Source organism: Cuculus canorus, chromosome 1, assembly GCF_017976375.1.
Source record: "Cuculus canorus isolate bCucCan1 chromosome 1, bCucCan1.pri, whole genome shotgun sequence".
NCBI classification, from domain to species: Eukaryota; Metazoa; Chordata; class Aves; order Cuculiformes; family Cuculidae; genus Cuculus; species Cuculus canorus.
This window is the reverse complement of record NC_071401.1, coordinates 110,076,139-110,097,350: the sequence shown is the minus strand read 5'-3', so window position 1 is coordinate 110,097,350 and position 21,212 is coordinate 110,076,139. Positions and strand designations below refer to the sequence as shown.

Below are 21,212 nucleotides of genomic sequence, written 5' to 3'. Positions count from 1 at the left end.
GCGGGGAACGGCAGCGCAGGGCACAGCCCCCTGCTGGTACGGCGGGGCGGGGCGCGGCTGAGGCGCCCCCTGCCGGCTCGGCACAGCGCGGGGAGGACGCTGCGGCGCCCCCTGTCGGCGCGGAGGGGCGCGGCATCGCGGCGCTGTGGGCCAGCGGCTGGTCCTCTCGCCCGGGGAAGGGCTGGGTAGGACCCACAGAATGTGCAGAGCTGGAAGGGACCCACAGCGGTCATCGAGTCCAACTCCTGTCCCGACCCCAACACCCACACCCTGTGTCTGAGGGCAGTGTCCAAGTGCTTCTTGACTGTTGTCAGGCTTGGCGTCTTGACTGTTTCCCTGTTCCAGGGCTACACCACCCTCTGGGTGAAGAACCTCTTCCCAATATCGAACCTAAAGGTCCCCTGGCTCATCTTCCTGCCTTTCCCTTTGCAGCAGGTAGAAAATCAAGCCTTCATATTCCTTTGACAACAACGTTTCCACCATTTCTTTATAGACACATTCTCAGACAAACCTTATAGATAATAAACAAACTTTATGGATCCATGCACAAAGAGATTTGGGGAAAATAAACACTAGAAACACTGTAGCCTGATGAAACTTTGCACCTAACTGCAAATCTGAAAGTTACTTGGTTCCCAGCAAGCAAATAAAGCCAACCAGATGGAAGGGAGTATGGAGTGCAACAAGGATCAACAGCTGCCACTCCCGTGCCAACTGGCTGTGAGGTCTGGGAGCGCCAGGCAGAAACCAGAGACCAAGGGACTAGGGATTCCTCAAGATAAGAAGGATATGGAGCTGTTGGAACAGATCCAGATAAGGACTACAAGGATGATCAGAGGGCTGGAGCACCTCCCATAGGAGGACAGGCTGAGAGAGTTGGGGTTGTTCAGCCTGGAGAAGAGAAGGCTCTGAGGAGAGACCTTATAGTGACCTTCCAGTACCTGAAAGAGGCTACAGAAAAGCTGGAGAGGGACTGTTTACAAAGGCTTGTAGTGACAGGACCAGGGGCAATGGGTATAAACTGGAGAGGGGCAGATTTAGACTAGACACAAGGAGGAATTTCTTCACCATGAGAGTGGTGAGGCACTGGCACAGGTTGCCCAGGGAATCTGTGGCTGCCCCATCCCTGGAGGTGTTCAAGGTCAGGTTGGATGGGGCCTTGGGCAGCCTGGTCTGGTGGGAGGTGTCCCTGCCCATGGCAGGGAGGTTGGAACTGGATAATCTTTAAGGTCCCTTCCAAACCAAACTATTCTATGATTCTATGATTTCAGGAAAAATGGAGTACCTTTTTCTGCAGGTTTCCATAGGATTTTGATAACTCCAAAGTCCTAAACCACTGTCTGTCTACAAAAATGCACTGTCTAGTCTGAACAGCATGTTTCTTGTGAAAAGGAGTCCTGTTGGAAGTCATTACTTTAAAATTTTCAATCTAGAAGAAAAGTAATATGTCTGAAAATTTACTAGGTGACAGAGGGGAGTGAGCAGAGGACTTCAGCAGAGCTTTTGACACTGTCATCCACAGGATTGTCCTAGAGAAGTTGGTGGCTCATGGATTGCACTGATGCATATAAAACTGTCTGGATAGCCAGGCTCAGAGAATTGTGGTGAACAATGCTAAACCCAGTTGGCAGCTGGTCACAAGCAGTGTTCCCCAGGGCTCAGTGCTGGGGCCAGCCTTGTGTAATATCTTTATCAGTGACCTGGATGAAGGGATTGAGTGCTTCCTCATTAAGTTTGTTGATGAAACCAAACTGTGTGGGAACGTTGATCTGCTCAAGGGAAGAAAGGTTCTGCAGAATGACCTGGACAGGATGGATCAATGGGCCAAGGCCAGCTCTATGGGGTTCAACAAGGCCAAATGCTGGGTCCTGCTCTTAGGTCACAACAACCCCGTGCAGTGCTACAGGCCTGGGGAAGAGTGGCTGGAAAACTGCCTGCCAGAGGACCCCGGGGGTGCTGGTTGACAGCTGACTGAACATGAGCCAGCAGTGTGCCCACGTGGCCAAGAAAGCCAACAGCATCATGGCTTGTATCAGAAATAGTGCAGCCAGCAAGACCAGGGAAGTGATTGTGCCCCTTGTACTTGGCATGAGTGAGGTCGCACCTTGAATCCTGTGTTCAGTTTTGGACCCCTTGCTACAAGAAAGATATTGAGGCTCTGGAGCATGTCCAGAGGAGGGCAACGAAGCTGGTGAAGGGGCTGGAGATCAAGTCTTAGGAGGAGCAGCTGGGGGAACTGGGATTGCTTAGTCTGGAGAAAAGGAGGCTGAGGAAAGACCTTATCACTGTCTATAACTGAAAGGAAGTTGTAGCGAGGTGGGTGCTGGTCTCTTCTCCCAAGTATCAAGTAATAGGATGAAAAAAAAATGGCCTCAAGTTGTACCAGGGGAGGTTTAGATTGGATATTAGGAAAGATTTCTTTTTCTAAAGGAGTGGTGAAGCATTGGAACAGGCTGCCCAGGGAACTGGTGGAGTCATCATCCCTGGAGGCGTTCAAAAAACGTGTTGATGTAGCACATCAGGATATGGTTTAGTAGGCATGGTTGAGTTGGCTGATGGTTGGACCTGATGATCTTAGAAGTCTTTTCCAATCCTAATGATTCTATGATTCTAAGTTTCCAGCTACAGTGACTCGAAGATGGAAGTAGAGATAACGTGAACATTACAGAGACAGAGAAAAAACAGAAAAACATGCTTCACAGTCTTTGGGGGCAAAGCTGGGGGCTATCCAGATCTTTACTACAATTCTAACTAAGCAATGATGCAGCCAACAATACTTGGGTTTCATTTTTTATTCCAAAAGCACCTTATTAAAAAGTTTAAAAATATTATTCATAGATGTTTCAGTTTCACAAGAGTACTGCCTCTCCCTTGACTAAAAATACAAACTGTTCGATTCTTGCACAGTTTTTTTCCTCAGAAGCCAAGCCATTTCAATACCCTGGTTTGTTTCCATTGCAGGCTGGGACAACTCAGGCACCGGTGATGTAACCAGCGTGCTGCTCCAGCAACCGGCACTGGACAAACAGTTCTGACAGTTCAGGCCCTGTACCAGGGCTTAGCAGTGCTGCGAGGGCTCTGTGTGAGCGCATGTATGTATGGGCACTTGGCGTTAGTCTTCCTTGTAGTGTTTTCTTCTTCTCTAGTCCAAACTGATTGCAGAGGAGACCGTGAGCTTTTGCTCTACCATTAACATGCTGCTTCCCACGCCTTGACGCTGCTTTGTCATCAAGGGTGCTCACCTGGGAAGCAGTAGCCCTCCTGGAGTCTCATGGTGCTGCCCACGCTCTGCCTGGATGCCAGAGGAGATGCAGCTTCCTACCAGGCCTCTCTACTCCGGGGCCACAGAGCATTTTGGAAATTGCATCCCCTCTGAGCTGAGCAGCCCACAGTGGGCATAAATACAGTGAGCACAAGCAACCTGAGACTGAATTCAAAATGAGGGACGTGAGGAGTTGCTGCCACTGTGTGATTGAAGACATTCCCTCAACCAGACTGAAGGAAAAGAGAAAAAGAATCTAACAGCAGTGGGAAAGAAAAGCAAAGAGTTACCAGCCTCAAAAAAACCCAAACCAAACCAAAAATATCCCAAAAAACCCCAAAAGCAACACTATAAAGATTACAGAAGGGGATGAGAACAGAGAATCCATGAACATCTGGAAAAAAAAGAAGAGCTGACGCTACCTCTGCATATATTTTCTGAGTTCTTACGGATGCCTGGCTAGCCAACCGGGGAGAGCTTGTTAACAGGGGCTCAGTTCTGCATGGCTGTGCGTACACCCAGCTCATCTGTCAGAGGATGAACCATCTTCATCACTGTTGCCAACTGCTTGACTGTCTGCTGCTCACGCTTAGCGCTGTGGCAACATCATCATCACTGGCCACTCCCCTGTGAGGTAGGTAGTGTAACTGTGTAAGGAGCATTTGTCCTTTCAGTGGCACATGAAGGCCTCACCATCAGCCTCTAAAACCCAACATAAAGAAGCTCTAAGCTATCTAGAAAGGTTACCCCAAATCCCAGTACCTGCCTCTGTCAGAGTAACAAATATCCCAAGTGATATCACACAGGTGAGAAAACACTGACCATTTGCCAGAAAAGGGGCCTGTATCTCCCAGCTGAGTGGAGCTGGCAGTCTCTGTGCCTTGCCCATGAGTACAGAGGGATTGGCAAAAAGTCTATTAAAATTAAAAGAAAGGCTTCTCATTGACTGAACGGGATTTAGGATCATTCTGAGACAGGAAGTAACTGACTCTCAAATGCTAAGAACCCTCTTCTAGACACAAGCACAACCACTGCACTGAACAGCCATAATCCAACATTCTACCTAACATTCCCATAGTGACAGTAATACCAGGTCCCACTGTATGGGAGCAATTTCAGAGTTAGCCTACTGCTGTTCTCTGTGGTTCTAGCATAACGGATAAGAAGCCTGCGAGAAGAAAGAAGAAACACTGATCTTCAGATTTCCACAGAGATCAGTTTGAGCTGAAGAGAAAAAACAGAGAAGTCTCTACAGTTCTGTTTTCAGCTGTCCAGAAGTGATCTCACTGTAGCTCTTCCTCCTTTTCACTTTGTAAGTCAAGGCTTGGGAATATTCAGACAGTAGATGCTCCCAGTAGCAAGAGACATCCTCCATCTGCAAGTGCTCGATGATGAATTGGCGTCCCCTAGAGACACATGAGGCACAGTCAGAACCAATTTCCAGTTCCTACAAGCCTTCGGTTTTGTTTTATACGTATATCAACTTTCACTCTTCTGTGTTTCAAATGAGAAACAACACACACTGCTCTGTACAGTATATTTTAATTTCACAACTTTCATTCACGCTCACAGCTCTCACAGTTGCAGCGTTGTTGTTATTCTCAAGATGGTATTTGTTATCTGGGATAATAAATATCAGATTTCACATATCAGTTACAGTCGGAGCAGCACCGATGCATGCTGCTTCAGAAGCCAGTTGCTGCCAGCCTGGATATGTAATGCTTATAACACAGACACAGTTCCCAGGGGTCAGCTCACCTCATACTGAGACGAAAGCTCTCAACTCCTGATAGCTTTCAGTGGGGTTCCTGACACAGGTCACACCTGAACCAAAGACCTGAGCATATAATCTTGTTCTCCGGTCCCCCAGGCTTGTTACGAGTTCTCCAACCTTCCTGCTGTTACTGCAGATCACTTATACTGCACCCTATTAGTACTAGGTTGTCTTTGATAAGTAACCCCTTCAAAGCTGCACATGAAAATGCTTCGGAAGAGGATTGCCTTCTAGCCAGAAAGGAGACACAACTTACCTCTCTGAAATTTCTTGTGCTATGGCATCATTTTCCTTTGCAAACTGCAATAGCTCCCTAAAATGAAGACCAAAAAAATGCTATGAGATGACTCGCTCAACAGAGAACATTGCTCCTTGGTTGAACTGCTGCAGAAGATGCAATTAAGGATCGACAGCTGAGCGAGGGACTGGTGCTCCTCATTTCATAGCACAGAAGAAACTTGTCCTTCTCATTCGTTCCATATCAGATCTGGGCAGCATGCTGAAATCTGGGAGCTAACACGGTTTTGGTAGAGTGACAAGTTCCTCTTCCCCCTTATCCGTGCAGCACGGCCCACATGCAAATTTAAGTACCTAGCGCCTGCCCATTTCAGTGAGGGTGATGGATCTACACACCCCAGTGAAACTGTACCAAGTAATATGAGTAAAGAACTCTCTGGGGGGCAGTAATAAAGAGAAAATAACACGACTTCTAAGAGGCTTTTTTGGATGCCTAGGAGTGGAGGCACTTCTTAGCGTAGTATAAAAACCAAACCGCCTTCCCAAACCCAGCAGTGTTCCCCTGTAGCATACAATGCTCTGCAGAGCACACTCTGGGTTTCACACCTGACGTCAGAGAGGTCTGATTGGACTGGGATGTAGTGGACCCAAGGCTTCAGCTGGGGGTAGAAGAACTCCAACCATTCTTCTCCAACGTGAAAGACGAGTGAACCACATAAGAATAGGTGCTTCAACCGGAAACTGGCAGCCACTCCCCGGAAATTAAACAGATACCTTTAAAAGCATAAGCAAAGACAGGGGGCTGATCACACTTGGCTTTCTGTGAGGAAATGCACAATGAAAATGAGCACTGAGTAGCAGCTGACCTTCCCTCACAGGTAACAGCTTGGGGGGCAGTGTCTACCTCACACTGAACTATGCACCTGTCACTAAAAGGGATGACATTTATTTGAAGTTACTGACAGGAAAGGTGAGCTGATGCTAAGGACATGCTAGGTGAGTTTCTGCTGCCTGTCAAAACTGGGGGAGAAAATCAAGGCGTGAGGCTTTACCTCTGATAAAGACACCTGCTGTCGACAAAGAAAGGAGGCCTCATGGACAACTGCTGACAAGGCATGGAAGGTCACAGCATGGATGCTGATCCTGTGACTCTATACTTCAGAGACTGTTACCATGAAGAGCTTTTCCCCAATTCTCTCTTGTCTTGCAGTGAGCTTTTCTGTTCATGGTTCTGCTTTGCCACATTTATCTCAGTTGGTTGTTGTGGTCTGGGTTTTTTTCTTTTTTTTCTTTCCTTTTCCCACTGGGATTCTGCTTTAATCTGAATCTAATGGTTTCATATCAACTTGGGAATGCAACCCTAGGAGGTTAAACAGGCTAGCACACAACAGATGGACTTTGCAGATAACAAAGAATCCACAATTTTGTTTTTAGTATTTTCTGCCAAGTTAGTAAAGCAGGATTGACTGGGGGGATTTCTCTTAGCAAACTGCATCTCAGAGGGATGTTTGTTTGCTTACTTGCTTTCTTTTTAAACCCACATTTCTCCAATTATACAGCAAGCTGTTTTTCCTGTGGGTAAAACCCCTCAGTACATATAACTAATCTTTGAAGTAAAACATTTCGGACTGGGGGAAAGGGAGTTCTTCCTTTAATTATGCTATTTTGGGTGAGATGGAGATTATATATTATATATATTTTGGGTGATATGGGTATTACAGCTGAACTTGGTTCAGATTTACTCCTTGTCACTTACTGCTGAACTTATTTTGCATTCTTTGTATTACCTCAGAGCTCAAGGCAGAGATGAGGAGCTTGTTGTGTTAGGCACTCAACAAATACATGTAGAGATGTAACAAGAATAGTGGTCTGGAAGCAAGGAAATGCCTTTTTCCGATTCCAGACAGAGCTCCCGTCATCCATAACCTCAGCTAAGTCACTGAGCAGTGCTCTCAGCCAGCCAGCTACAACACCTACACTGAAGGAAGCATTGAGAAGCTTATGCTGACCCTACCAGTCCCTGGGCTATGACAGAAGTGTGTGAGAACATATCAGCCTGTACAGTACAAGGGACTTAAGAGGTATCAGAGTCAGGAAGCCTATGTGTAACAGAAGGGAGAAATCTGGGCAGTAGTCTAGGGAAATATAAAATGAGGCAAGTCAAATGCATTGGCACAAAAACACAGATCCAGCCAAATGACTGAGTTCTTGTATCAACAGATTCTAGCTGGCAGGATCATAACAAGGTAATCTTAAAGCAAAACAAAAAGCAAAACATGAGACCTACATTTTTTTACGTATATTTTTACACAGAAACCCACAAGGTTATTGCACCAAAAGCCCATCCCTGAAGCAGTTAAAAAATAAAAACCTTTGTAAATCAAAACTGCATTCTCTGAAAGAACACACAAAGTATGAATCAATAATGTATCTGCTCAACAGGTTCTCTCTTTACTATATACATCCAATAGCAACACTTGCCCCGGTAGGCATATGAAGATATGATTCCTTACTTCCTTATGTCTTCAAAGACAGGAAAGCTATCACTGTAGCATCAAAAAATAATTCTGAGCACACAGCTTGATACAGGAATATAAAGAAAAACTGATATAAAAACTTTTTGATTACAAAAAATAAAATAACATTTTCGATCTCTACGTTTATTAGTCACCTACAACCTTTGTTTTCCCCAAAGCACTTTATTTCTCCTGACCTGACAGGGGAAAGTTGACTCTGAAAGAGGCCATGCTAAGCTGCCTTCACCTGTTCACAAGCTTTCTTACCTGCATGGAGCTGGTTGCTAGAATTAGGCCTTAAAACAAAACCAAACCTTACACCATGCAAGGAAGAAATAACCCACAGCTCTTCAACAGCTTTGCTAATCAAAACTCTTACTTGTATTTGCAGTGATCAACCAGTGGAACTTCCTTTGCAGGAGGCTTCCCTAAGGTGTCCTTAAAATAGAGAGAATTAAAAAAAATCAGTAAGCTTTACATGGTGATTTTATATTTGTTTTCCTTCTCAGTTAGAAACAAAGCTGAAGTCTCAAAACCCTCCAATCGCACTTCTGAGAAAACCTTCTCTGGTGGGCTTTTAGAGGGAAACAAGGAAAAACGTTCAGTAAATTACCCACTGCCTGTAAGCAAACGCCAGCACAAGCACATTAAATGATAATGTTTAGTTGGCAGCTACAGAGTGGAAAACAGCCTGGGACAATGGACTATGTGAAACCAAGCATAACTGGATTAGCCAAGACTGTCTGAGGAGAGCCGGACTGCAGACTAAGTATGGAACTAAAAACTTACCAGCAGCTGTTATCAGAAAGTTATCAACAACCAGACCAAGAAATGGAGATGACAGAAAAAGGTTTAAAGAGACTGACAACACCACAACGCAGCTCAGGGCTAGAAAGGGAGGAGATGGCTAATTTTGCAGTAATAGAAGAGGAGGGGATTGACATAGATTAATTTTCTTATGTGTGTTGATTTTCTTGAACAAAAACTGTAGATAGAAGAAAAATGTTTGGCCTGCCATGCTCTAGAGACTCCTTCCTCTCATCCGTCAGAGAGATGCAGCCAACAACGGAACTGTAAACCTCCTCCATTCCAGAGGATCACCCTCAACTCTCCAACAACAAGATGCTCCTCAGTCATCAGAGCCATCTTGCAATGGTACCCTTTCTGGCCTGACACTCGGGAGACAGACAACACCCACCCACCTTTTCAGATTTCCAAGCCTGGTTTTTAGTGTACTCAGCATCAACGAGTTCTGGGTCTTCTCGGGACAGCAGAATGAGAGGATCTCTTTCGGGGCTCGTTCTGCAAGAGAAATGCTATCAGTAATTGCCAATCCTTATAACCCAACACAGGGTCCCAACTACAGAACTCAAGACCCCGCCTCTTTATGAGGCTGATCTCCCTGTGTGCCCAAAAAACATTATTAAGTGCTTACCATACAGTGTATTTCTGTTCAAGGGCATATTAGCAGAAGAGAATGAGTTACTTGTACCAAAATGACTTGAGGCCACATTTCTTTATTTCACTTACTAAAAATTTAATGGTGTTATTTAAGCAATTTCCAGGACAAATCAGCAGAGATGATGTTTCCTTCAGGCTTTGTCCTGATGGGTGTGAAATATTTTAACTTCCTTCTAAGTCAGAGAGAGACAAGAAATGCCAAGCATCTTCAGCGTTGACCCCTCTGACACTGATTTAAAACACTACTGATAAACAAGATTACGACATCCCTGAGACTCACTCCTCATCATCATCTCCTGAGCCAACCTAGTAAGATATCAAATCCTTCCCTACTGGGGATGAGGGAGGAACAAAGTATCAGGTTTAACATTGTTTTCAAAATGTCACTGGAGGGAGAGCAAAAATAATCTACTCTCTTATCCCCCCCCCCTCCTCAGGTAAAGCAGGAATACTTTTGATTCAGTGCCAAGCCCTTGCACAGCAAACAAAGCACTTGCTTTGGTGAGAAGCAGGCACATTAGTATCAAATCTTTAAATTTCTATCAAGCACCTGCAGTTCCCTTCACAGAAGGGAACAAGCTGGTTCCTAGTGTGACAGTTTTACTCATTATGAAATAATGTAGCAAATCCATCACAATTTCTGTTTCCAGTATTAGAGGTATTATAACAAACTAGTTGCAAACAGCAATTCTGATGGAGAATCACCCAGGGTGAAATGCTGCTGTACAAAATGTCTCACTTTCCTTAATTTTAAAAGGCACATGCTAGGATACATTTGTTTAGGTCCCTGACGTGGAAATTTACAGGCAGCTGTCACAGCATACGTTGGTAGAATCGCCTGTTACAGGAAAATATGCTCACCTGGATCCTCGGAAATATCCTTTAGAGATTTTTTTTGTCCATGGCCATTTTTCTGCAGATCTGAAAATATTGTTTATACATGGCAATAAATGAGTTAATACAACCGTGAAACAACACTCTCATCAGTTTCCACAGCATGATCTCTTTTTATGATCCTTCATTTTTGATGGAAATCACTTTCTTCATTATAGCAGGAAAAAACCAACCTCAGCCAGGTCAAATGAAACAGATCTTCCTGTGGATATCATGTTTAGGCAACACGATACACGCTGCTTCTCAGAATACCTCTGAATCAAACCGATGAATTATACACAACCCCCTCACCAAACCTCTAAAGGTATTAAAATTTACTTATAATTTTAATCCACTTTTGGTCCTTTTGCTTTAGTTCTATGCCCTTCACTGAGTACGGACAGTGCAAAATGACTATTGAGAGTTCCTAACCACAGTCCTTTCCCACTAAAAATACCCAATTTAACAGCAACAAACAAAAAACTTGCCTAGTGTTTTGCATTTAAAATACAGGGGTTCATTGTTTTCCCAAATTAACTTTTGTTTTAAATCAAGTCCTTCAAAATAGCTGTTCACATGTTTTATTTCTGTCGGTGCAGTTATCTCACTCCCTCTAGGGAACGCTTTGTTGTGCTTTTCTGTTGCACCTGGCTTGACGTGTGGGTCCTGATCCCAAAACTGACCTGTGCAGATCAAGCTTTGCCTCTGCTTATAACCCAGTGACACAGGCGCAGTTCACTAAGAAAGCAAGGAGAAGTAAATGCTTTGGACTTTCATTATAAGATATCACATTAGGCTTCAGCTATGATTAGTCCCATAGATCTTCAGATTTTAAAGAGGGAAACATTCAGCCTTGCACTCTGATGTCAAGTGATTGACAACAAGGTGGTTTTCCTTGTTATGTTTCTATGTTCACTCACTGTTGCACACTTTCTTTGTCACTTTCCAGGGGAAACAGCCCCTTATTCTGCTAATAATCAAAGATCCTGCCAAAAGAAAGACTCCCAGTGAGAAATGCTTTCTGTCTTACTCTCAGCCCAGTAATGACTCTTGATTCTTGGACACAATTCCAGGTTTCTCTATTGCACAATAATACTCAAGTAAAAGCAGATCTAAAGAAGGCTTTCCTTTAGCTTTCCAGAAGCTTATACAAACATCCTGGATCATCCCTGCAGTCAAAACCCACAGCTCCTAGAGAAGCAGTTGGAAACAATGGAAAATATTTCCATGTGTCAGAGCAGATTTCTGCAGGCAAAAGATAACTGCTACTTTATTGACAAACCCTATCCCACTAAAAATGATAGCAATCTGTCTCTGACAACATGAAGAAATGTGTATACTTTGTCCTCTGCATTCCTTACTAAATTGTTAGAAACAGAGAAGCTAATTATAACTTCTAGTTACATCATCCAAGGTTTCCATGGAGAATTCTCATACAGCAGTCAGGCTGTACATAGTTCATAAGAGGCAGCAGCAAAAGATCACAGGCCAACAAGCCTGTAGCCTTAGACTTCAACGTTGGACCAATGCTGCCCTGTGCTAGATGGGTTTTACTGTGAGTTTGTCTTCCATTAAACCTCCCCCCTCATATAATCATTTCCAAAACATACCTTCTGAGGTCCTCTCTCATGAGGTCCCAGCGCCCTAAACCTGTTGGGTAAATTGGCCAAACAGCTGGTCCTCCTTCCCAAAACGTCCAGGCAGGATACATGATATCATTGTAATCGGATGTCTTAAGAAAAGGGAGAGTAGTGTAAGAATAAGAGTGGTATCTACTTCAGTGTATTGACTGAGCCTATTAGTAATGAACATCCCTTCCAGCATTTCTGTCAGCTTTCTCCATTACTGTTCCACAAGCAGCCATGGGAGCTTTGCAGTCACCACAACATTGCTGGGGTTCATACGAAGACAGATTAATAATAAAATGTTTCAATGATTTTAAAAAAGCTACGTCTTGCTGCATGACAACATGGGACTTCCATGTTAGAAAATAACAAAAGAGGTCCAGGATAGAGCTAACTAGTAAATAGCAGACCTGAGCTCCACTCATCTTTCTATAGACTTGTGCCTGTGTGTAGCTACAAACGCTTAAATTCCCATACAATCAGAGGGAAGACCAGCACTCCAGCAAGACTAAACCATTTCATGAAACCAGACTCCAGGCCACTTCCTTGCACTAATAATAAACTTCCTATACAGTTATCCTTCTATCTGTCACCTGGAGATACTGGAGAGAGTCCAAGGCCACCGAGGTAGTTAGGAGGTTGGGGCACATAGCATATAAAGAGGGGCTGAGGAGTGGGTTTGTTCATTCACACGAATAGGAGGCTTTGGGGAATCTAAATGCTATCTTCTACTGACTCTTGGGAGAGTTCAGAGAAGACAGACTCCTTTCAGAAGTGCAGAGACAAAATGAGAAGCAACAGGCTTTGATTACAAAATGGGAAATTCCAGTTAGATATTGGGAAACATGCTTTCACTCTAACGGCATTCAAACACTGCCTACAGACACCCTGACCTCAGGGATACTCAGATCTGGGCAGGATGCAGCCTGGAGAACCCTGATCTAGCTGGTCCTGCTCTGAGTGAGGTGCTAAATCGGGTGACCACCCGAGGTCCCTTCCACCTTAAATGAGCATGTGCTTTTATTGTCTGCTCCTTCTCAGTCTTGCTATAAACAGGTGTAGATAAGAAACCATGATACCTCCACCACCACCTTAGGGTCACCCTTCTGAGATGCAGAAGAGGACAATCCTTCAATCCTTTATGCTTTCAGCCTTAGAAAGCACCCTGGACCAGCATCCTGGAGCCTTCCTAACACTGGCTGCTTAAATGCAAGCTGTCTCTCAATCACCAGGCTTCATTTAAGGATAAGGCTGAGGTTACAGTTCAGATATTGGACAACAGTGACCAGAGCACCCCCAGGGTAGGACGATGAATACGACTGCAAAGATTAAACTTCTGCAACCTGCTCTGCATCAGGGTGGGTTCTGCTGGTGAGAATTAAGTTTGTGTAATGGTCAGGAGGCAAAGCAGCTAGCTTTGCTACCACATCTGCCAGCGAACCTGGTTACTGAAGAACAGTGCCTGCAATGCTGTACTGAAATTCTAGGGAGAGTTTCAGGATGGCTGGGGACTAGGCAAAATTTATAAATCACATTATGGTTCATACTGCATGAGCTGAAGACCTGGGTTCAGAGCGAGATCCTACAAGTTAGCAGAAACAGAATAGGGCCTGAACTAGCAAAAACAAATGGTTTACTGCTCCTTTTTGAATCTTGCTGTCTGCTGGGCTTCAGCCAAGGACAGGATCACGATCAGGGTAAGGTAGTGAGGATGCAGGATTTGAGCATACACTAAGGCAATGCAAGATTAGCTGAAGGTGTAGTGATATTTTGTTGGAAAGGATGAGACACTATGCTCCAGTCAGGTTTAACCACGGGAAAGGGTGGAAAACATACAAGAGGGATCTGAAATCTGGCAGAGGAGAAGCAGATAGAAAATGCATCTCTGCATGCATGTGCATGTTTGGAGGTGAAAAAGGGATCCAGGGAAAAGGGTTCACAGGAGACAACAACATTATAGAAAAGAAGATAAGAAACACTTATCTGTGGCACTAAAAAGGAAGACTAAAATATTCAAATTAAATCAGATTAACTGTATGACAGCTGACTGATTATCAAAGAAAGTCTTTAACAATGCTGATAAACTACAGCTACAATTTTAACAGAGGCATGACAGTGATGCTGGCACATCTCCCATCCAGCTGTGCATCATTTCATTGTGGCAGAGGTACATTTTTTTACCTGGAAGAGGAGCTAACGAGGGGAAAAACTGATGTATTGAATAAATCTGCAAGTCTGTCTGCCAGAAAACTAGAAGCAAAAGGAAACATAAAAAGCGAAAAAGAGCAAGCAATTTTGACTTACAGACTATCTGTAGGGAACCATCCTCAAAAATACATTCCTAAGAAAAAGAACATACATGTCTCAGAAACGCTCAGCTTTTAAAGGTGTGCATACCTTACTGAAGGAAAAGACTGGGATAATGGGTTTCATCCACTTGGGGACCTGGGGGTAGTCTCGCACATTGATCACCATTTCCATGTCAGGGAGGCGGTTGATGATCCCCAGAAGGAAGTGCTCAACTCCACTGCATCTGCGGAGAAACAACATACGGCAAAGAGCTATAAGGACAAGACAGAATCCTGAGGTCTCTTCCAGACCTTACTCTCTGTGCAGGAGCAGAAGAGATGGTGAGACTGAGCCATACCACAATGCAGGCTGGGAACTGCCTATAGCAGCCTCTAAGCCCCACCACAATACAGACACCGACACAGCAACCTATCTTGTTAAACCTGGCCTGATCTGCACCTTTCTCTGGGATCCCACAACCAACCAACCCTTTGTACACTGGAGTGCAACAATGAGACTTACTTCTTGCTACATGTAAGCCTCATATATAATTTTCTAAGCTCTGACAAGGAAATCAGCCCTCTGAAATATTGTTGTGCTTGATGACTTTCAGCTTAGCACAGTTGGAAGCACTCCTCTCTCCCAGCTAGGGAGACGAGGCCTTCTGCACAGCTCTTACCTTGCAGGGAACAAGCAGTCCTGCTCACGATACAATTTGTTCTTAATTATTTGGTAGTGTGTCCCAAGCTTCCGGCTCACCACATCTGATATTACCTCCTTGGAAATGCCACTTCGAAAAGGAGCCAGGTCCTGCTTCCAGACACTAAAACAAAACAATCAGACATTATTATGTACAATACGGAAGATACTGTGCGTGAAACTACTGCTGTGTACAGAACGGACTTTTAGATAAACAAGCTCTGTGTATCTTCCAGGAGTTCTGCTACACGTGGCATAATGAAGAATATAATCTAAGGCATCTGGAGGAGCTGTTACTCAGAGTCAAAGATCCAAGCTTCACTCTGACTATATGTACTGTTTGCCCAAACAGAATGCCCAGCACTGGACTCTGAGGCCAAATGAACACTGAAAACTCTAGTTACTCTCCCAGAAAGCATCTTACATACCCTAGCAGGTTAAGGGCAAAAGCTTTCAACTCATTTAACCTTAGAGTTGTGAAGCCTGTGCTCTGGCTTTTCAAGGATGATGGGCCACACCAAGACCAAACACCTCACATAATGTCACACTACTGAGACATAAAAAAGAAGGTAAGAGTCTAGTCAGAATGAGTAGAATCGCCAAATAACACTGCTGCGTACAGCAAAATTCAGCCAAGGAGGAGAGCCCTATGTACAGCCTGCATTCTGTCACATCTGTGCATCACCACTGAGCTCCAGGAATGCAGTATGAAAACATAAACCTAATGTATGTAAGAGAACACAGGAGGAGGATGCAGTTTGCATAAATGTATGCTAAAGGTCCCCAGATCTAAGTGCTCAGAGCATTGAACGAACACTGTCAGACTGCAACAGCCATTGAGACATCCTCCCCACTTTCTGGTAGACACTGCAACAATGCTTTAGTTTAATGCAACACTGCTGGGGTGATCCCACTGTGAAGATGGTCAAACACTGGTACAGGTTGCCCAGAGAGGCTGTGGGGTCTCTGTTCTTTGAGATAGTCAAAACCTGCTCTGGTCACAGCCCTGGCAACCCTGCTTAAGCAGAGGGGTTATATCTGATGATCTCAAGAGGTACCATCCAACCTCCAGGGTTCTGCTGTTTTGTAATCAGTTAGAAAACTGTAAAACTATGTAAAGAATTGCCCTTGTGCAGGTGGGCTCATCTCAGGATAAGCAGTCTGGCACGGATGCAAACTTAATGACCTTGAGAACAGGAAGAAAGTTGTAGTTTTATGGCACGTCCATGTCACTGTAACCCTAAGTGACAACTGAAAGGTAGCAAAGACCAAGTTAGGACCTTCAGTCCCTGGGCACTAAGTCACAGAAAACTTAGAATGTGTTATATGGAGAAAAGTACTGGCTTTTACTGTTTTGCTGCATATTTATATAGCTCCAAATCAGCTTTCAAATTGAACCGAGTTTCTTAAGTGTCACACAGCATATGTAGTGTATGATCTTCCTGGATCCTTTTGTTATGCCTGTAACTATATCAGTGATCCTTAACAACCTTTCAATGAACTACTGCTTTCATGAAAACTAGGTTTCCAGACACATGGCAACCATAACATCGTGTTTCTATCAAGTATCATGTTCTGAAGCAAATCTGGAGGTTGTAACCACATGGGACGATGTTCTGCCCAAAGGTGGGCAGGAGATGGTGGAGTATGTGTTTAAAGATTAGGAGATGTCTTCAGGCTGTATCTGAACTGGAACCTAAGAAAAAGACTGGAAGGCTAAACTAAAAGAGACTTTTCCTTATAAGTATTTCAAAAGCAATGAAGAACTAGAACTCCAGAGTGTACAAACAGTTGCCCACTGTGACTCATCTGATATTAGAAGTTGACATAGCACTAAATCTCAGCCACAAAATGAGTGAGTGCTCTGATATTTTTTAAATAGAAGGCGTAAAGTTCAGCATCTGTGTTTCTGCATTTGGAATCCAAATCTTAAGAATATTTTGACTCTTCTCTGTATTCCCTTTTCCATTTTAAATAAAAAAAGCTGTTTAAAGGTATCAGGAAAAACTAGTCTTACAGTCCTTACCCAGGTAAGAGTGATGATCTATGCACCTGTAATAGTCTCCACGACAAAGTCAAGCTTTACCAGTGGGAAGACAAGGGAAGTTTGGTTTGGCTACATCTACGCTTGTACCGCCTACCGTGGTCTCACATCTACATATAAGTCTCTAGGTCTTTGCACTAAATCACTACAGGAAAATTAGGCAGAGTGCTGCTATTTTGCATAATGCTCCATAGTTATAAAAAAATAAACAGGACTTGTGTCTTCCTGAATGAGCTCCTCTTAGATCATACTTTGGTCACGTGAAAATCAGGCAGCTATATATCCACTGCCACTCCAATCTTCACAAGCAGTGAGCTAAACTCCCTAGAAAGAGCACTTTTCCAACTCACCCCTCCCCTGTTCCACTAGAAACCCTGTCCAACCACAGGAAGTAAGCAAATACATAGCACTGTCACACCAAACTGTCATCACACACAGATTGTGTTTGGCAACAATCTTTCCTAATCTAGTTATTTTAAAATATTTCACACATATTTGACTTCTTCCACTTCTACAAGCCCACGAGAAAGACTCGTTAGCAATGTTGCACTGAGAGAGAAGGCAAAAGTAGACCATTAATATCACCAACTGTGTACAGGTTTATTGCATGAACATACAGGAAATGCTGACATAGTGCATGTTGCTCCATCACTGAGGACAAGGAGAGAAATCAGTTTGCAGGTGCACAAACCTGTTGGGCCTATGGATGCCAACGTCTTTCACACAGCGTCATTAATAACTTCCCTCTTGCAAGCACCGTGACCCATGATAATGGCTGCAGATGTGACCCATTAAAGCCTACATATTCACTAGCTAATTCCCATCTATCAGGCAAAAGTATTCCCTCTCATAGCTTGAGGCCTGTGCAATCAAAAGGAAACCAGTCTCTCACCTTTGGTGGCAGCTGCAATTCTCCTTTACACACGGCTTATAGACTTCCACAGCTTCCTTAATTTGGTCAGTTATTGTTTTCCATTTGGCATCTAAAATATACAGAAAGGAACTCAATCTCTTCAACTACCAGAGCATGTAGCAGGAGCTGAAACAGGATTTCTGGTCCAGCTGGCAATACCAACGCACCACAGTCCCCCAACACATCCCAGTGCTGCTCTGGTCCATGCAGCTCAACTGCAGTGTGCCTAAAGCAAGTAGGGAAAGATGAGCCATGAGGGACAAGGAGAGGGGACACCCAGATGAAAGGGGATGGAGAAAAGGGGCAGTGGGTCAGGCACCCCTCAGCGGTCCCTGTGCTGGAAGGAGAGCTGGGTGGAACCTTAATAGGGGAGACCTTATTACCATGCACCACTACATGAAGGGTGTCTACCAAGAGGATGGAGGCTCCCTTTTTACAAGAAGCCACATGGAAAAGACAAGGGGTAATGGGTATCAGTTGCTCCTAGGAAGATTCCAATTGGATTCCAGAACATTTTTCACCATGAGAACAATTAAACATTGGAATAATCTCCTCATGGAAGTAGACTCCTCTACACTGGACACTACTAAGGCTCAGATTGACAGGCTGGGCCATCTCATTTATATATCACCTAAAAAGGTTGGACCAGACGATCCTAAAGGTCCGTTCCAGCCTGGCATTCTATGATTCAGGCTTGTGGGACCACTGAGGCACACAAGAGTGAAGCCAGGAGATTACTTGGAAGGACTCTCACAGCCGCACACTCAGACCTCCTCTGGGCAGTGGGTATTTTTACAGCACAGCCCCCACCTACTCTGTCTCCCCCCACGCCAGTGCCTTTACTTCCACCAAGATCCAAAACCCACGGCCCCTGCTGGGCTCTCCCCACAAGCAGCCCTTCGAGCTCTCAGCTCCTTCCAGCATCCCTTCTGGCTGGGGAACTGTCGAGGGGTGCCAGGGGAGCTGCTCAGCTGCACAGAGGGTGCGGGGCTGAGGAAGATGTGGGACAGAGGAGGAGGCGGAATAGAGGAGGAGTTGGGACAGGGGAGGAGGCAGGGGAGGATGTGGGACAGGGGTGCCTGCGGACAGGGGAGGAGGTGGGATGGGGTGGATGCGGGACGGGGGAGGAGGTGGGGAATGATGTGGGACGGGGGAGGGTTCGAGACAGGGTGGATGCGGGACAAAGGAGGGTGCGGGACAGAGGAGGATGAGGGACGAGGGAGGATGCGGGATAAAGGAGGACGCAGAACAGGGGTGGAGGCGAGACGGGAGGAGGCGGAGTAGTGGAGGAATTGGGACAGGGGAGGGTGCGGGTGAGGGGTGGATGCGGGACAGGAATGGCGCGGGACACGGTAGGGTGCGGAGAAGGTGCGGGATAGGGATGGAGGTAGGACAGGGTGGAGGTGGGACAGAGGAGGGGCCAGGTCAGGGAGGGTGCGGGACAGGCCGGGCCGGGGCCTCTCACCTGCCGCGCCCCCCGCCAGGGCGGGTCCCAGCCGGCACGCGGCAGCCGCCGCCAGCGCCCACAGCGCCAGCCCCGCGCGCCCCATCGCCGCCCCGCGCCTGTGCCCGAGCACACCGGAACGGCGGGAATGCCCCTAACAAAGATGGCGGCCGACAGCGCCGCGCTTTCTCCCCTCCCCCACTTTTGCGGGCCCCGCCCTCGCGCGTATCCGTGTATGGGGAATGGGCCGTGCCCCTAACAAAGATGGCAGCCACCTCCGCCAGCTCCGCAAAAGGATGGCGGCGCCGTCAAGAGGGCGTTGTGCCGCAGTGCTGGATGGGAGCTGTAGTTCTCGCGGCGGCTCGGTGGCGGCGGGGAGACCCGTTCGTGTCTCTATGGAAGTAAAGGCACCGAGGAGGGGCCCGCAGCGGGGGGGGGTGGGGGTGGGGTGCGCGCTGTGAAGCAGAGAGGAGAGAAGGGAGAGGGGAGAACGGAATGGAGAACGCAATGGAGAATGGAATGGAATGGAATGGGGAAGGGAAGGGAAGGGAAGGGAAGGGAAGGGAAGGGAAGGGAAGGGAAGGGAAGGGAAGGGAAGGGAAGGGAAGGGAAGGGAAGGGAAGGGAAGGGAAGGGAAGGGAAGGGAAGGGAAGAGAGAATGTCAGGCTGGAAGGGACCTCTAGGATCACCTGGTCCCCCTTTTAGGTGACATATAGTATAAATGAGGTGGCCCAGCACCCCGTCAATCTGAGCCTTAGGAGTGTCCAGTGTAGAGGAGTCTACTTCCCTGGGGAGATTATTCCAATGTTTAACTGTTCTCATAGTGGAAAAATGTTCTTCTGGAATCCAATTGAAATCTCCCAGGAGCAACTGATACCCATAACCCCTTGTCTTTCCCAAGTGACTCCTTGTAAAAAGGGAGTCTCCAACCTCTTGGTAGACACACTTTATCTACTGGTGCACTGGTGCATCTTAGTGGCCCTTCTCTGAACCCTCTCCAACCTGTCCACATTTTTTTTTTTTGTAAAGCAGAGACCAAAACTGAACGCAGTACTCCAGGTGTGGCTTGTCGCTTATCTGTATCCTGCACATCTTGCATACCTGGTGGCCCTTGCTCCCTTTGGGATTTTTGCAGGGGGAACTTCCCTGCACACCTGAATCCATGAAGCACTTTATCCAAACTCTAAGAGAGTGCTTCTTTTGCTGTCACCAAGGCCTGAGTCAATTTGATCAATTAGGATTAAGTTGTGAATCTTACCATTACAGTATAAAGGTTTAGATTGATTTTTGTATAACCTCCTCTGTGACATCAGGGATATGAACTGCAGGAAAGAAGAAAACCAGCAGGACTGAGAATTGGTGGCTGAATGCCATCAACATAACACATATGACCTTCTCTTTCCAAAATGATTTCTAAAGAATACAGTCTTCAAAACTGCCCCCGACTTAGCGTCTGGGTCAACCTTTGGGAGACAGGCTCATTAATGCAGTGCTGGACGTAGCAAGCACTATGATTAGCAGCCAAATTAATGTAGGTGGGAAAGGATAGGGCTAATCAGACACCGTCCTAACATGAATCCAGACCAGATGATCAATGTTTCTTCCCTAGGCTGAGTTTGGGAAGGCCTGTTCCCTCTTTGTGGGATCTGTATTATCAAACCATAGAATCATTGAGGTTGCAAAAGGCAGAGTCTAAGATCACCGAGTGCAGCTATCAGCCAAACACCACCATATCTACTAAACCAAGTCAACTAAAGTTTTATCTTTCCTAGCCCATATCCAACTTGGTTGGTTTGGGTTCCAGTATGAGGTGCTGTGGCTGCTTCTTAATAAGAAGGAGCAGCATTTATGTTAATTTTCTACCTGTAGAGTGAATGCTGAGTGATTAGCAACACAAGCCACCAATTCCATTTGTCATAAAGACTTTTTCTGTGTGAAACTGAATTGGTCCTCTAGGTGTTTGTAGGTTTGGGTGCAGAAATAATGACCAGAAAACAGACCAAAGAGGAAGAAGATGTGCTGAGGAGGAGTGTGAAGGTTTCCCAAGGACTGATAAATTCTGCAGGCTGGTAGTC

The 21,212-nt window shown here is 45.6% G+C and overlaps 1 protein-coding gene across 1 annotated transcript; it reads right to left on the bottom strand.

Moving 5' to 3' along the window:
• Positions 1-3,985: 3,985 nt before the first annotated feature.
• Positions 3,986-19,311, bottom strand: POGLUT1 (protein O-glucosyltransferase 1). Its single transcript, XM_054087076.1, has 11 exons — positions 19,159-19,311; positions 17,673-17,763; positions 14,717-14,860; positions 14,146-14,281; positions 11,734-11,855; positions 10,112-10,171; positions 8,992-9,091; positions 8,169-8,227; positions 5,880-6,047; positions 5,293-5,349; positions 3,986-4,668 (listed from the first exon to the last, which is right to left on the bottom strand). The coding sequence occupies exons 1-11, from the start codon at positions 19,241-19,243 to the stop codon at positions 4,512-4,514; spliced, it is 1,179 nt and encodes a 392-aa protein (XP_053943051.1). The 5' UTR covers positions 19,244-19,311; the 3' UTR covers positions 3,986-4,511.
• Between the last annotated feature and the right edge of the window lie 1,901 nt (positions 19,312-21,212).

Bases quoted from the DNA above. Each gene is read 5' to 3' on its own strand.
- POGLUT1 (XM_054087076.1), bottom strand. From the start codon at position 19,243: ATGGGGCGCGCGGGGCTGGCGCTGTGGGCGCTGGCGGCGGCTGCCGCG. The intron at 14,282-14,716 runs GTAAGAGCTGTG...GTTTCTCCGCAG, and splicing joins GACTGCTTGTTCCCTGCAAG to ATGCAGTGGAGTTGAGCACT. The intron at 11,856-14,145 runs GTATGCACACCT...CCTTTTCTTAAG, and splicing joins CAGTCTTTTCCTTCAGTAAG to ACATCCGATTACAATGATAT.